At 45.7% G+C, this 16,280-nt stretch overlaps 1 protein-coding gene across 1 annotated transcript; it reads right to left on the bottom strand.

The window, feature by feature from the left end:
• Positions 1-238: 238 nt before the first annotated feature.
• GOLPH3L (golgi phosphoprotein 3 like) lies at positions 239-15,851 on the bottom strand. Its single transcript, XM_035098978.2, has 5 exons — positions 15,647-15,851; positions 13,419-13,617; positions 5,028-5,159; positions 4,797-4,911; positions 239-3,655 (listed from the first exon to the last, which is right to left on the bottom strand). The coding sequence occupies exons 2-5, from the start codon at positions 13,599-13,601 to the stop codon at positions 3,228-3,230; spliced, it is 858 nt and encodes a 285-aa protein (XP_034954869.2). The 5' UTR covers positions 13,602-13,617; positions 15,647-15,851; the 3' UTR covers positions 239-3,227.
• Between the last annotated feature and the right edge of the window lie 429 nt (positions 15,852-16,280).

Below are 16,280 nucleotides of genomic sequence, written 5' to 3'. Positions count from 1 at the left end.
AATTGAATGTTTCTTCTTTGTTTGTCGACCGAGCTAACTTAAAAAGAGAGAAAACCAAAGTCGCTTTTTTAGCCTGTAAACAAGAAAATGAAAAGGAAAAAGAAAGAAAGAAGCTGTACATTTTATACCAAAGGTTTTTCTTTTCTTTTCCTTCTTCTTGGATACCTCATCCTGTACCTGTTTGTGGTGAAATGTTAATTCACAAAAAGTAAACGTCCTGAATTGAAATACAATGCAGTGCTTTACATTTAATGGGGAGAGGGGGAAAGTGTGTATATGTGTGTGTGTGTGTGTGTGTTTTTTTTTTTCTCAATAGAAGCACCTGCATTTTTAAAAATGCATCCTTATAAAATCTCAAAAAGGGAGGAAATTCCTTTCGCAAGGCAGTCAAACTGCTAGGTGGAATTCCCAACAGAAAATTTCCACCGAAAAACTCACCTACCGGTAACTTGCAATCCCCTAGCCTGAGGGGAGATAAAGGCCTACAGTATCTGGGGGTGACACAAGTTCTCAAGTCCCACTGAAAGACAACGACCCAAAGCACAGCCATTTATTTTTTATATATATATAGCCTGTCATTCACCCTGCTGCCCCAAGGTACACTACAATTGCATCATGTCTCACCTTCCATCGTTTCAAAGGAGCAGAAAGGTGAAAATCGTGACCCAACGTCAAAAAGTACAAGAAACGATGGGGCCAGAGGGAAGGGCATTCCACAATCTGGAAAGTCACCACCAGAAAGACCCTCTCATGCCCTGTCACCCCACAAACTTCACAAAATAGTGGAGGCCCTGCTGGCAACTTAACACCTGGGCAGGTGGACCTAGGAGGAGGTGCTCCTTCAGGTATTTGGGGGCCACGTCATTCAGAGCTCTCCACAGCGCCAACCAGTGCTGGTCCTTAAGAACTGGCATAATACATGCCCAGCAAGCAATGCCATTGCACAGAGCAGGGGTAGCCAATGAGGTACCTCCAGGTGATGCTAAACTACAACTCCCATCATCCCAGGTCATTGGGCTAATGGGAATTGGAGTCCAAACCATCCAGATGTAACCACAATGGCTAATCCTGGCATGGAGTGTCCACTGCACCTGTCACAATATACCCAACCAAAACAGCAGCCTAGGCTTGGAACATTAATGGGTTATTTTGGCAACTCACTGGTAATTTCAACTAAAGCTTGCAGCAGCCTTCTTTCTGTGAGGGTTGGCCCTCTCTCTGCACCAGCAGGGTGTGGGTAAGCACAGCTCCATAGCAGAGCACATGCTTGGATTGCAGAAGGCTCCTAGGCATGGCCTATTAAATAGGATCTCTGTTAGCTGGACCAGGAAATAGCTCCTCTGTTCAAGAGCCACATCCCAGGCCATGGAAGATAGAACAATGGTTGGATCGGATTCTCTCTTCAGGCAGCTGCTTTTGGTTCATCCTAAGGAGAGCCTGCAAGATGAGGCCTGTGGCCCACCTAGGCCAGCATCCTGTTCTCACAGCGGGCAGCCAGATGCCCGTGGAGAACCTGCAAGCACAACACCTGAGTGCAAGAGCACACCCTCCTCCTGCGGTTTCCAGCAACTGTGATTCACAAGCATTGTTACCTCCAGCTGTGGAGGAAACTTTCCCCAACTTTGGGGAACAGGTCACAGCTCATTGGGCGCAGGACACACATTGCAGATGAAAGGATCTTGGGAAGGATGCGCCCAAGACCCCGGAGACCTGTGGCAATTCAGAAAGGACTCTGGGAACGGCAGACCAACAGCTTCACCCTGCCTGGAGCAGCTTCGCACACTTTATTCCAACAAGTGGTTCAAGGCTCCTAAACCTGCACTTGTGAGTACAGAACTCTCCCCAGGGAGCTGCTTAACAAGAGGCACACTCACACATCACATCCAAAGATCCTGCATTGCAGGGAGCTGGACTAAAGGACCCTTGGGATCCCTTCCCAACTCTACAGTTCTCTGATTCTCTAAAAGCACTATAGGGTCAGAACAAAGGCCCGTTTAGTCCAATACAATTCTTACAGTACTTGGCCAACATGAGATGCAATATCAGCAACACTGCACGTACCATGCTGTGTTGCCAAATCAGTATGCTCATTTGGCTGGAATGTCTGGTTTCATTTAAAAAACAAAACCAAGCTTCTAGATCTTATAGCCATGAAAACATGATCTATAGCGTATGGGCAACACCTAAAAGTCTCAGAAGCCAGGAAGACAACTGAAGATTTTAAGAGCATAGGTCATGGTTTACCAGCGTGGTGCCGCTCTAGGTGTTTTGAACTACAACTCCCACCAAGCAAAGGCAGCAGAGCCAGGGATTGCGGGAGATCAAAATATCTGAAGGGGGCCTGGCTTTGGGAAGGCTGGTTAAGGGAAGGGGCTCCATTATGCAACAATCAAAAACAGAATAAAATTATATAAAGAAATCATGCAAATCTGCTCAGTTAAAATTTCATTGATTTCAATGCTGCAACTAAGTCTTGATCCAACACTTGGCTTTTCATTAGCCCAGAACACACAGAACATCACCAGTTTATGGGCATCCTCTGCCTACTTTACAAACAAATTGCCACTGAGAAGGAAGTGGAACCCTGAGAATCAAAAGCATGGGGAAAAAATAACACACAAGAGATTGCATAGAGATTTGTGCTGTAATGTTGTTTTTTCCAGCAGAATACAAGGAATAAACAGCACAAGGGAAAAACTGGGTCGAAAAAACGAGACAGGGCAAAACATGGGATTATAAGATTTAACACACAGAGGAAAAAAATGGAACAAAACAAAAATCCCAAATGCACATCGTAATTTGTTCCCTAAAACAGCAGGGGGGGGGGGAGGGAGACAAAAAAGTTTGAAATAAACGAGAGAGGGGGCTCACTCCACTTCTAGCAGACACAGACCTTCATTTTAAACTGGGGGGAGGGGAGAATGGAACGGGTGGGGTGTTTCCAGGGGGAAGGAGAAAACGGCCCACAAACTTCTTTGCTTGTTCTTGCAACCTAACAAGTCCCCGAATCCGAGGAAGAGGAGGTGGTGGTGAAGATATAGGCGTTCCTGTAACAGAATGTCGCCTGCCATGCCCAACATCTGTGGTGGCGGCTATGGGCGCAGCAAGTCACCAATGCCCACCGCTAAGGAGCATGGGAAGATTCCACAGAACGGAAAAGGTTCAGTCCTAAAGAGGAAACTAGGGTCAAACCCACTCAGAACAGCCTTGCCCAACTCGGGAGCCTTTTAGGACTTGTTGAAGGCTGCCAGCACAGCCCAGATCATCTCTGAGCCCCCCGCCTTGGCCGCTTCCGCCTCAGGGTCTCTGTCCATGAGGTCCTTGGACCGGTTCATGGCCACATCGTATTTCTCGTCGACCAGGCTGGTGAAGACGTTCTCCAGCACATCAGAGGCGTGCGCCAGGACCAGCAGGGCTAAGGTCCGCCTGTCCATACGGTGGGGATCATTGACCCACCGGTCCAGGACGCTCTCTTGCAGCTTCTTCACCAAGCGCTGCTTTTCCGTGGTGTTGGTGACCGGGTGGGTGGTCATGTCGAAGAGGAGGAAGTTCTGCTTCTCAGTCGTCAGGATCCCCTTCTCCACAAGGTTCTTGGCGATCCGCTCCCGGACGTTGCGGAGCTGGTACTGCAGCTTGAAGGGGTTCCAGGTCTCACCTGTGGGAGGCGAGGAAGAGTGTCAGCAACAAGGTCAGAACCTTGAGGGCCCATCTAGCTCGCCGTGGTCTACTCTGGCTGGCAGTGGCCTGCTAGGTTCTGAGAGGAAGTGTCTCCCAGCTGCACCAAGAGAAGCCAGAGATTGAGCTGGGCCCTTCTGTGTTCAAAGCAGATGCTCAGTTACTGTGCTACATATTTTACCTTAAAAATAAAACAAAAATTCTAGTCCTCACTGTTTTAGTTCACTCTAGCTACAGATTGTTGTTTTTTAAAACAAACAAATTCATTTATTTAATTTTAGGGATTTACATAGGTATGGGAATGTCTTTCAACCTATGATTTGCTCAGGTTCATATTACAATAATCTACAAAATATGACCTATAATACAAACTTGGTCGAGAGGTGGTTGTACTTTAGCTACAGAATTTTGCACTAACACCTTATGCCCATCAAGTTTTGGCAGCGGGGGTGGTGGTGGTGGAACATGTCTGGGGGCTAACTGTGGCCCCTGAGGCTTCTCTATTCCAGCCCTTGGGACTATCCCCAGACCAAACCAGTCACTGCCCTTGCTTCGCATCCTCCTCAAGTGCTTTTGCTTGGGATGTGTCCTTGAACCGTGACAGGGTCTCTTGCTCACCTGGAGGAAGAGACTAGAATGTAGCCTACAGTGCCATCCACTTTTGCATTTCACTATTTGCACCTGGACCCTGGAAGACAGCCTACAGGGAATGTGGCTCTCAGCCTGCAAAAAAAGGTTACGTCCATGTCCACGTTATTGGAGGGAGGGGGAGAAGGCGATAGGTTGTGAAGCTGGCTTGTTTCAAAAGGCAATACTTAGGGGATTAACCACAGTTTAGGGTTTGAACACAGGTCACTCTGCTATTTTCTTCAGAGCACTGTAGCAGCCCACAGGCATAATTTCAGTGTTCCTAATATTTTGCTTAATGTTTTACTGGATTCCTATTTACCTGAGTATCATGTACTGTACTGACTTTGTTTGTGATTTTACTAATATATACAGTGTCAACAACTTAGAGATTCTGTTATAAGAGGCATGTAAGTTCTTAAAATGAGAAGGAATCTATAGAAGCCCCAAAGGCTTAGTAGTCCTACAGTGCTCAGAAACATTTCCGCCCTCACCCGTCAGCAACTCAATCCACGTCTGCACTGTCTCAGCAGGTTCGGTGGCTTTGAGGTGCCGCAGCGTCTCGTCTAGGAGGACGTCTCCTGTCGGGGCATCTGACTTTAGGAGGACCTAGAAGGCAGAAAGAAAGCGAAAGACAAAGACTTCTGCCAAGCTCCCAAAGGCGCATTAAAACAGGCCCCAACGAACAGCCTTAGGGAGGCCAGGGAACAGGAAAAACCCTTCACCTTCCGGTCCAGCAGTCGTTTTTTCCTCATAGTCTGTGGCTCCAGCTGTATCCTTCCCCTCATTGCCAGCTCAATGAGGATGCCGCCCCGGAGGCCGGAGGAGATGCAGTCGTTCCAGAAGGATGTGTAGCCCTGAGGAGGACATCAGAAATGGACATCAGCAAAGACCCAGGAAGAGGCATGCAAAAAACTGCAAGGTCAGGCCATAAAGAGCTGGTGGTTTGGTGCAAGTCACAGACTTTAGAGGTGACCAAAGACAGGATTATTAGTCAAGGCTGTCATTAATGAATTTGAGTGGAGTTTTTTTTGGAAGGGTGATGTCAGGGGACCTTCCTACAGGGAACCTCCCCCCCTCCTGCTGACCAGCACTTCGCCCAGTGAGAGCAGCAGCTGCGGGGTCAGGTGAGGGGAATCAGGAAGTTAGTGGGATGGAGGTGTCAGGGCTCAGTGATGTTGGAGAGCCTTTGCAACGCCCTGACCAACAGGTGGAGGGGAACACGCAGCCATTTCCGGCGCCCGAATTAAGGCATGCCACCAAACATAAGGTCGGGATGAGGCGTTTCAGGGTGCCCAAGCTTTTATGCTGGTCCCACAGCGGGGAACGTCCACTCCCAGATTCTGTGAGTGACTGAGAGGTCCTGTTTTCTGCTATCTCTGCACTATAAATACCATGCACAATAAAACTCTTAAAGACAGAGCGGACTCGGGCATCTTTACTCAAGAGTAGCCGCAACAGCACCACTACAGGTGGGGATGGTGATGCTTGTTTTATGCTGCTGTTTTGTCTCTTTCACAAAACAGATGGGATAAAAGTTTTGGGCTGTATCCAAAGTTTAACAACTCAGAGCAATGTTTAAAAAGCATCAGATATAGCTAACTTAGGTCTATTTCAAAGAGTATTCCAAGAGCATAAGACGAGTGTGCTGGATCTGGCCAAGGGCCCATCTAGTCCAGCCTCCTGTTCTCACAGTGGCCAACCAGATGCCCCAAAGGGAAACCAGCAAGCAGGACCCGTGTGCAAGAGCACTGTCTCCCCTCCTACGGCTTCCAGCAACTGGTTTTTAGAAGCATCACTGCCTCCAGCAGTGGAGGGAGAGTACAGTCACTGTGGACAGTAGCCACTGATAGCCTTGTTCTCCTCCAGGAATTTATCTAATCCTTTTCTAAACCCATCTAGGTTGGTGGTTGTCACAGCTTCCTGTATAAGTGAGTTCCATAGTTTAACTATGTACTGTGTGAAGAAGTCCTTCTGTTAATCTGCCCTGAATCCTCCAACATATAGCTTCATTGGATGTCCTTTGCTTCTTAGTGTTACAAGAGGGGGTGGGGATTCCACGCATAATTTTATACACTTCTATCATGTCACCTGATCACCCAAGTGTAGACGGGGGGGGGGGGATTTCCAGTGACAGCCAGAGACACCGCCCCCCCCCCCCCCACTGCTCCGATCCAAACTTCTACCAGTTAGGGATTAACTTTTGATGAAGCTGTTCCAAGTTGAAGAACAACTCAGTCTTCCTTTATAGAAAAAGGAGAGGAAGTGCTGAGCCCAAAAGGAGCTGCAGCCTGCCAGATGGAAGGCAGTGCTTCCTATGCAAACACCCAGCCCATTATTTCAACAGCTACATTGCTTGTTTCAGCCTAGGCAAAAAGAAAAAAAGAAAAAAGTGTGGCATTTTAAAAGCCTATTAACAGCTAGAATCAGGCCTTTATTTACCTTTAAAAAAACAACCCTCCACTTCCTCATAGCAGAACATGCCGGATAAGAGTGTAATTGGAAAGACCAAAGAAAGTCTCTTTTCCACCCATGACCTTTCTTGACGTTTCACAAGGATACAGAGAGCAGCCTTAAGTTCAGGAGTTTTATTTCTTATGCAAACAAATTCTGTGACATCAGTGGCTGCGGATTAGGCTCAATTTCAACAGTTCAAGGTATCACAGAGAAACTTCTTGGGAGTGTCTTCTCAAAGAAGGAGGCTGTGTATGTTCAATGTCAGTGCAGAATTTCTGACTGTGACAGGCTCAGCTTCCATTCTGGGGTCAGAGCAAGTTTCTAGTCCTCATTGAAAGGAGTCACACTGGATGTGGTTTTTATGGAACTTGGTGCCTCAATTGAAAAGCTAAAATTCAGATTTCTAGTAACAAAACTAGGAAAATGTCACCCATACATGTCTCTGTACAAATTCAGCTGTCCCCTCAAGACCTATTTACTTTTGCAGCTGTTGGGGGGCATAGTAAAAGTAGCACTATGGATATCATTGTCTCACCCATGTATTTTAGATTATGACTTTTCTTTTTTCAATTTTGCATTTTTAGATGCTGCTGGCTGTCCTACACTCTTTATAAGGGTGGGCTATAAGGAATGATGATGGGCTGCATCCAACTATTCAGAAAAGACCCAGTGAAATCAATGAAGCAATGTCCATTAATTTCCATTAATCATGTCCATTAATTTCAACAGTTCTACTCTGTGGTTGTGCAACACCACAAAAAACTCAATATCATGTTACTTAAGACCTGAAAGGTATGCCTCAATTAAAGATTTATTGTGGAAATCAAAAACCTAAAAAAAAGCTTTGGAATTTGAGATATTAATTCTGACACTGGCATTCTAAATTTCAAGAATGATAGTTCAAATTACAACTTTACAACCTGCATTCTTGCAACAGACCAGTTCAGAATAGGCCTGAAAAGCACAGAAATCAAATTGCACTCCACCCAAATCTATTTCACTTTGGCCATAAAACTTGTTCATTTTATTGGAGTGTACCTACAAGTATGCATGCTAAGGACCCACAGACTCTGACAGCAAACAAAGTGGACCAAGGATAATTCCAAAGTCTTTTTTTTTTAAAAAAAATGGCCCCCAGCCACACTGATACAGGTGCTTCAACTCTTAGATGTAAAGTCAGTAAGTTAAACTCCCGGAATGATGCCTCGCCCCAGCAGAGGAAATAAAGTTGAAGAACCAGTCTGAGTCAAACCACTGAACGGGAAAAACAAACACGGATCAAGAGTTCCGGCAAGACCAGGGCTTTAAATCAAATGCAGAAGTGCCACTCTTCCAAATCACTCCAGCTCTTCTGGGGGTGCCTGAGCCCCACTTCTCTCTCCAGCTGCAGCTGCAAAGTGAATCACATTTAGGCTGTGTAGCCCCCATATGGATCTGCCCCCCCCCAAAAAAGAATTGGGGGAATGGTAGTTTACCCCTGACTGAGCTACAATTCACATCATCATTAACAAACCACAGTTTCCAGGTTTCTTTGGGGGAAGTCATGCACTTTAAATGAATGTGTGTCTGCAGCCCAGTCAAAATGGATCAATGATTGATTAACACGGGGGTAGCCAACAAGGGACCCTCTAGGTGATGCTGGACTACAACTCCCATCATCCCTGGCTGATGCAGCTGAAGGGGGATGTGGCTCAGCAACAACATTGGCAGACCCTGGCATAACACATTTCAATTGTCCCACAGCTCATGCAGGTGCAGTGAATAAGCACATCTTGCCTTAATCGTCAGGCTAAGTCACTATCTTGGTGCCTAGTCTACCTCAAAGGTTTGTTGCAAGTATAAGAAAGGGGTTAAACACTGCTCTGTGACCCTAGAAGGACAATAAAACTTCTACTATGATGTCAACCACACTCAGGGTTCACCTAGCATACAACTTAGTTTATTTATTTATTTCAGATATTTATATACGACTTAAAATTAAGAACCTCTAAGCAGTGTAGATAATAAAAAAGAGAATAAGAACAATTAAAATTCATCCTAAAAGCTACAAAACTTCCTTAAGATGCCTGCTCAAATAAGGAAATTTTTGTTCATGCCTGAAGTTCAGCAAGGAGGGTGCCTGTCAAATCTAGGGAGGCAGCTTTGGAAATCACCCAAAGCCCTTTTGGCTGCAGCCACAAAGCTATCTGTGTTCCTCCTTGAACCTGTTTGAGAGGACAATAAAGAAGTTTACACTCCCTCAAGCATTTGGGATTTAGCTGGGAACATGATTTCAGTTGCTTTGCTTCCTGGTGGCACGGCAGTAACAGGGGTGGGTACAAATTTCTCCTATGCACCCTTGCTAAGCCACAGTTTAGGCCCAGTGCTTTGTGAAAAATGAGACCATTAACACTTAAAACCATGGTTTGTTTCACTAACCATGGTGAAATGTTGTGTCAATATACCTACACTGAGAATTAAGGACTGGCCACAAACCAGCTGGTGAAATGGGCTGGAGCAAACTTGCAAACCAGGTTAGGAATTAATTTGTACTAAACAAGCCACGGTTGTGTCAGCTTCCCTGGCTCCATGTCAGGGAGCTTAACCAAGATTTAAAAACATCCAACTGTGGCTAATGTTAACTATGCTTAAGTGTGATGGGTGCCCTGGGCTACTGTCCCTGCACCATTGCAAAAAAAAAAAGTGGGGGTTTGATGCTGTTAAATGTGCTGTTGTAAGACAACCTGGGCCAGCTCCTAGGAACGGAGGAAGCTGCCTTATTCTGAGTCAGATAGTTGGGTCCATCCAGCTAAATATTTCTATGCTGAGTAGAACAGCCCTCCAGGATTTCTGGCAGGAGTCCCTCCCAGCCCTACCTGGAAATGCCGCCGGGGATTGAACCTGGGACCTTCTGTTTGCAAGGCAGATCCTCTACCATTAAACTATGGCCCTTCCCAACAGCGGAAGTCAACCACCTACAATATACTCATGCAGCATAAGCATGCAAATCAGTTCCTACAGTTCATGCCCTGGGGGAAAGAGAGTCACAAGACAGGTGCAGCTGGAGTCCTGATGCCATGACTCAATTTAAAAGGGTTCCCCAAAGGACAAGGAGTCACTTACAGAACACATCAGGATAATATTGTAATCTAGGCTAGTGATGTCTGTCTGGACTAGCAAGCAAATGCAGCTTTCCCTGACAGAGCTTATTCCCTCCCCCTTCTCCTTGCACTGCTTATACAGGTATTGTACCCTATGTCTGCACGCCAAGACAGGGACTCCAAAGACAGGGGTGCAGCTTTAAAAAACAATCAGAACTTGCCATCCTTCTAAACGGGACAAGGGAAGGGAAGTCAATTCGTGTGCAGCCAAGGCACGAACCAGCAAGGTCCACATGGTGTCACAAGTAGCAGTGATGGTCACCAACTTGGAAAAGAGGATTAAAGAGGGGGAGAAGACAATCAGCAGGCTACTGGCCACGTCGGCTTTTCTCTGCGCTAGGGTTGGAGGCAGCAGGCTTCTGAATACCAGTTGCTGGGAAATAATAATAATAATTTATTATTTCTACCCTGCCCATCTGGCTGGGTTTCCCATCTGGGCGGCTTCCAACAAAAGATTAAAAATAAATTAAATACATTAAAACATCAGTCATTAAAAACCTCCCTAAACAGGGCTGCCTTCAGATGTCTTCTAAATGTCATATAGTTGTTTATTTCTTTGACATCTGATGGGAGGGTGTTCCACAGGGAAACAAGTGAAGAGAGTTGCTGTTGCACTCAGGTCCCGCTTGCTGGATTCTCTATAGTTATTCGGTTGGCTACTGTGAGAACAGGATACTGGACTAGATGGGGGATTGACCAGATTCAGCAGGTCTCTTTCAGTGTGCTTATGGGACCTCCAGGTCCAAGGGCAGTCTATCTAGATTCTTAGGTTCTTTGCTGTATTGGCCGCTGTGAGATTAGGAAGCAGGACTAGATGGGCCCCCTCTGGCCTCATCCAGCTGCAGGGCTCTTCTTAGATTCTGGCAGGCTCTAAAAACCTAACATGTACTCGTTTTTCACCAAACTGGCTTCTATTTATTGTGAACTCAGTCAAGACAAAGGTTCTCTCTCGCTCACTACAAATATCTCAGTACAATATAACATTAGTTTGGCAACTGCATGACAAGAGCTCCAATGGTCTAGCAGTTCTGAAAACTAGTCCTGGGCAGCAGTGATCCTATGATATGCCTCCTAACTTCCACCCTCTTTTGATGTGGGAAGTGTATGTTACTAGACTTGATCAGTGGCAAAAGCTTCGACAAGTGTCTATAGAAAAGCTGTGCAAATGAGCAATTCCAAACTGGTTTACCTCCATAATTACTAACCAAGGACTGCCCAGGTGCAGGACTGACACACCTTTGGACAGAGGATTTTCTGCAAAAAAGGAAGAGCACTGAAAGCAATGTATAAATGGTAAAGATACCAGTTGGGTCAGTCCAGAACTGGTTTTAAAATGCAGTCCTCCTACTCCATCTTGGACACTGCCCACGGACACTAATAAATTTCTTCTAAAGGAAAGAAGGAAAAGAGTCCTGGCAAAGTCAGTTAGAACCTTTGCGAAAAATCACAGTATCATAGAATGGTAGAGCTGGAAGGGATCCCAAGGGTCATTTATTCCAATCCCTTGTAATGCACAAATCACAGCTATGTTGTCAGAACTAGAATCTGCCCACAAGCTTGATTCGATCCGTTTATGGACACTGTCAAAACCAAGCCTCTCTGACTTGGAACGGGTTTTAATTGAGCGTAGCTGGTTGTCTCCTTGGTGTTGTTTGGCAACCTTCTGGAGTTTTATTAGTTACTGTTTTGAATTTCTGCTTTACAATATTATTTATTTCATTGGAATTTTGACAGCTGCCCAGGGTTGTTGTTTTGGCAAGATAACACAGGATATTTATTTTAAAATCAACAACCACAAATACATAAATATGAAGAGAATCTGTTCTATCACCAATAACTACTGGAATCGATGGTCACTGTCCTTACCCTGCAGACATGAAAACTTTTCAGATTGAACGGATCACATTTTATGGCCTTTTCACACACACTGCACATATATTTTGCTAATTTCATGCACCTCACAAAATCTTATGCCATAATAAATGGGGAGCCATCAAGAAACTTTTTTTCTGGTGGGATATAATGGAGGAGGGGACTAAAGGATATCCAACATTCTGGGCCAGAACAAGGGGAGAAAATCTGGCAAAATGTTTGCCAATGTGCATACAGACCCTTCTTATGCCCAGCCTTTTCTGCTCACAATAAGAAACAGGTTCAAATCAACTGAATCCCACCACCGGTAAACCCTGGCAATCTGGCTCTCGCCACACACCTCCACTGTCTTCGCTCTGGCTCCTCAAATTTCATACAAGAACTGCCCACATGTCTCTGGCTTATCTTAACCACTACGGCAGTGCAGTGTAGTGGTCAGAGTATCAGACTAGAACTGGGAAGATGCAGATTCTAACACCACACTCAGCACAGGGCCCATCAGCATCTCTCATCCTAGCCGACCTCATAGGGTGCAGGTGTGGGTAAAAACAGGAGGGAGCTAACTGAAGGAAAAGTTGGATATAAATGTAATAAATAAGAAACTGCCTTATACCAAGTCAGGACGCTGGTCTGTTTAGCCAGGATTGGACCTGGATCCTTCTGTAAGCGAAGCAGATGCTTTGCCATCAAAGCTGATCCTCTACCACTGCCCTGAACTGTAAGGTTCTGGTCTTCATGGTTCTGAAGAAAGGGGCTAATTTTAAAAAGGAAGCTGCCTTATCCAGGGTCAGGCTATTGGTTTGCCTACCTTAGCATTGTCTACACTGACTGGCAGCAGTTCTCCAAGGTTTCGAAAAGTCTCTCCCAGCCCTACCTGAAGATGCCAGGGATGGAAGCAGGGACCTTCTACATGCAAGCAGAAGCTGTACCACTAAACTACAACCCTTCCCCCATAAATAATCTCATGCAGAAGAGAAAGCGGTGCATACTGAAGACACAACTCTCCACCTTGACCTTTGACAGACAAGCTGTCTTGCTTAATTTCTACTGTCCTGTTTTGGATAGTGTGGTTTTATTTGTCTTTATAATTGCATATCATATTGCTGTAAACCACTCTGGGACCTTATGGTGAATGGGTGGGCAAGAAATCCTACAAATAAGATAAAATAGTAATAAAAACCTTCTCAGGACATACATGCTGGCTTGTTTTCCCCAGGGAATCTCAGATTTCTTCTCCTCTAGATCTGCAGCTGACTGTGCAGTTAAGGAAGTCACTGAGGTACCTTCTGCCAGTCAATAGCAGTTAAGTGTGCTTGACTAGGACCTGGGAGATCAGGGTTCCAATTCTGACTCAGCCAGAAGGCTCACTGGGCGACCCTGGGCTGCTTACTGTCTTGTGACCTAGCCTTCCTTGCAGGGTGGTTGCGAGGGTAAAACGGGGTGCACCTGGCATCTTCACGATGCAGCTTTCGACAAATGCTGAAGATGCAGCTCTTAACCCTGGCCTTTGACACCTGAGATGTGCCTGGCCTGTTCCTGCAAATGCAATCTGCTCTGTTTTTAATTCTGAATTTTAAATTGTTGTAACCCTCCTTGGGAGCTCCTGCTGAAGGGCCGTTAATCAATGCAACAACAAGGCTTTTGTACCTCTTTATCCTTCAAGCCGAGGAGCAGCACCTCCTCCATGAGGGTGAGGCGGATGTCTTTGGAGTCTCCGAAGTCTTCCTCGCCCAAAGTCTTGTCTGGTATGGAGTCCTCCTCACCCTCCAGCCGCTTGTCAACGTTTCGCCCGACATCTGCCCGCCGCCCCCGGTGAATTAACGTCGTCATGGTCTCTCTGTCGTGCCTAGGAACAGAGAGAGAAGAGTGGGGAAAGATATAATATATGTATCTCCTGCAAATAGTTCTTTGTGATGCTCCTGGTTTCTAGGGGAAGGGCCACAGTTCAGGGTCAGAGGAACTGCTCTGCAAACAGAAAACCCCAGGTTCAGTCTCCAACATCTCCAGGTAGGGCTGGAAAACACTCTCTCTCTGAAACCCCACGCTGCCAGTCAGTGCAGACAATAATGAGCTGGATGGACTGATTGTCTGACTCGGTATAAGAAAGATTCTTATGTATTTAGGTATTCAGAACAAGGAGGGCTGGGATCTCACTGCATGGTTAGGGGAATGGCTGCAGCTCAAAGCCAGAAGATTTGACTTGTGTGTGGAAGGTCCCAGGCTCAACCAGTGGAAAAGTACAGCTGACAGTGTCCAAAACCTTGGAGAGTTGTGGCCAGTCTGTGCTAAAATGAGCTAAATTTAAAATTCAATATCAAAAGCTACTGAAAGCAAATAACAGACACAGGAATAAACCACCGTCTTGCAAAACATCCTCAGGCAAACCCCTCGTTTTTCAGCATTCCTAACTGTCTGCAGCAAAGATAACATAAGGATATGCAATTATTAAGTCTTTGAGACAGGCAATATAAATAATAATAATCTAAAGCAGCAATTTTACAAACACCGAAGCTGCACTCCTAACCCAGCCAGTGTGGTGCAGTGGTTAGAGTCTTGGACTAGGGCCTGGGAGAGACCAGGGTTCAAATCTCCACTCGGCCATGAAGCTGCGTGTGACCTTGGGGGACAGGTACTGTTTCTCAGCCTAACCTGCCTCAAAGGGTTGTTATGGGGATTCGTGGGGGTGGGGGAGAAGCCTTGAGCTCCTTGGAGGAATATGGTGGGATATAAATGCAATAAATAAATAAAATAAATGAACAACCGTGCCTATTCAGAACATTTATTGAATTGAAGGGGGCTTACTCTCAGGTAAGTTGGGTTAGTGCTGCAAACTTTCTGGGATAAGTATATACTGACGTCTACTGCTGAGTAAACAGAGATAGCATAAGGTTGCACACATGCCCGTTTTTTCTTTCCATTTCACCATAAAACCACTGCTTCTCCTTGGCACAAACTAGAAAGAGGTGGGTAGGTAACACCACATCCTGTGCCTCCCACAGCTAAAGAAATGTAGCCTTTCCTGACCCACAAATTAAACTGAGTGGTGCATGTGTAACTTCACACTTATAACATGTAATTTAGTGCAACAATTTGCATACCACTTAATCACAAAATCAAAATCCAATCAAAAACCCAGCTGGAATAAAAATGCTTTAAAAATTCTTCAGTTTTACTGCATTGAGATGTCACCTTTCCCTTCATGATGCTCAAGCTGGCCTATGCAGCTCTCCCCAGTCTTTGTATTATTGTGGCAACAACCCTGCGAAGTAGGCCACGCTGAGAGGTGGCGACTTTGTCCAAGATTGCCCAGGAAGTTTCATGGCTGAGTGCTGGGGGCCTCCCCTAGGCCCTAGCCTAGGACTCAAACCTCTACTGTTTCAAACTGCAGTTAAACAGGTACAGATTATGTTTAGCTGTCTGATTATATTTCGGTATGCATTTATGAGAACCAATACAATTACTTAACTAAATAAAAATATAAAAGGAACAGAGGCGTGGGGCAGAAGAAGCAAGGAAGGGATTGGAACCATAAGCAGACACCTCTCTCTTGAACACGTTGCAAACAGATCATTCTAAGAAGAAACAGCTATGAGATTACATTTTATACCACCTTTAAAACAGGGTGTTAAGTTAAACTCAATGCGGTTTGTAGCCTAAACAACGAAGGAAACAAGCAGCATAATCAAGATTTATCAGGTGCACCACCACAATCAGGATTACGGTTCCCCCTCTTAATTCCTAGATGTGGGGCAGAAACCCACTGCCTTCCCCCACCTCTGAAAATGTACACATTAAAACGAAGGGGGAGGGTTCCTTTATGCACCCAAGGGTGCCAAGGCTTTGATCGCGCCTAGAAAGTCCTTTCCCAGACTCACCTGTAATAATGCCCTGTTCTCCCCTCCTCCTCCACCTATTACTCAAGTTGCTCGCTTGCTTCTTAATGGGAAAACTGGGGAATCCTAAGCTGAGCAAACTTTACTTCCTGGTTCATCGGCAAAAAGGAAGGGGGAGGAGGAGAAAGGGAAAGGAGGATAAAAAATACACCCCCAGCACATCAGCTTCCTGGTTTCCCTGGGAAACCTACCCTGGTGTGTATGCAAAGGGCAAATGAAAAGACCTGCTGCAAAGGAATTCACCAATAGGCTCCTTGGAAAGGCGGGTTTTACGCCTCTCTTTGTTTCAACAGACAAACTTGCAAAAAAAGAGGGGGGCACGATTAATTAAGTAAAAAAAGGATGGGAGGTGCTTACGGGATCGACAGCAGAGGAAACCAATGGAGAGGGAGAGAGCGCGGCTGGCTTTTCCAAGGCCAAGGAACCAATGGTCTTTTTGCACACACATACACAACATTGGTGTGCACCACGGGAAAAAAGGAGGTGTGCCCAAGCAAAGGTGTTAAGGCGCTTGCGCAGATGTTTGCATGCCGGGTTAAGGATTGCTAGTTTTTGTTTTGTTCTTGCATCTTGGTCCTGCGCAAGATTACTCGGGAGTAAATCCCCCCCCCCTCTC

The sequence above is a fragment of the Zootoca vivipara genome, chromosome 17 (genome assembly GCF_963506605.1).
Source record: "Zootoca vivipara chromosome 17, rZooViv1.1, whole genome shotgun sequence".
Classification (NCBI taxonomy): Eukaryota; Metazoa; Chordata; class Lepidosauria; order Squamata; family Lacertidae; genus Zootoca; species Zootoca vivipara.
The sequence above is the reverse complement of the archived record's forward strand: the minus strand, read 5'-3'. Positions and strand labels throughout refer to the sequence as shown.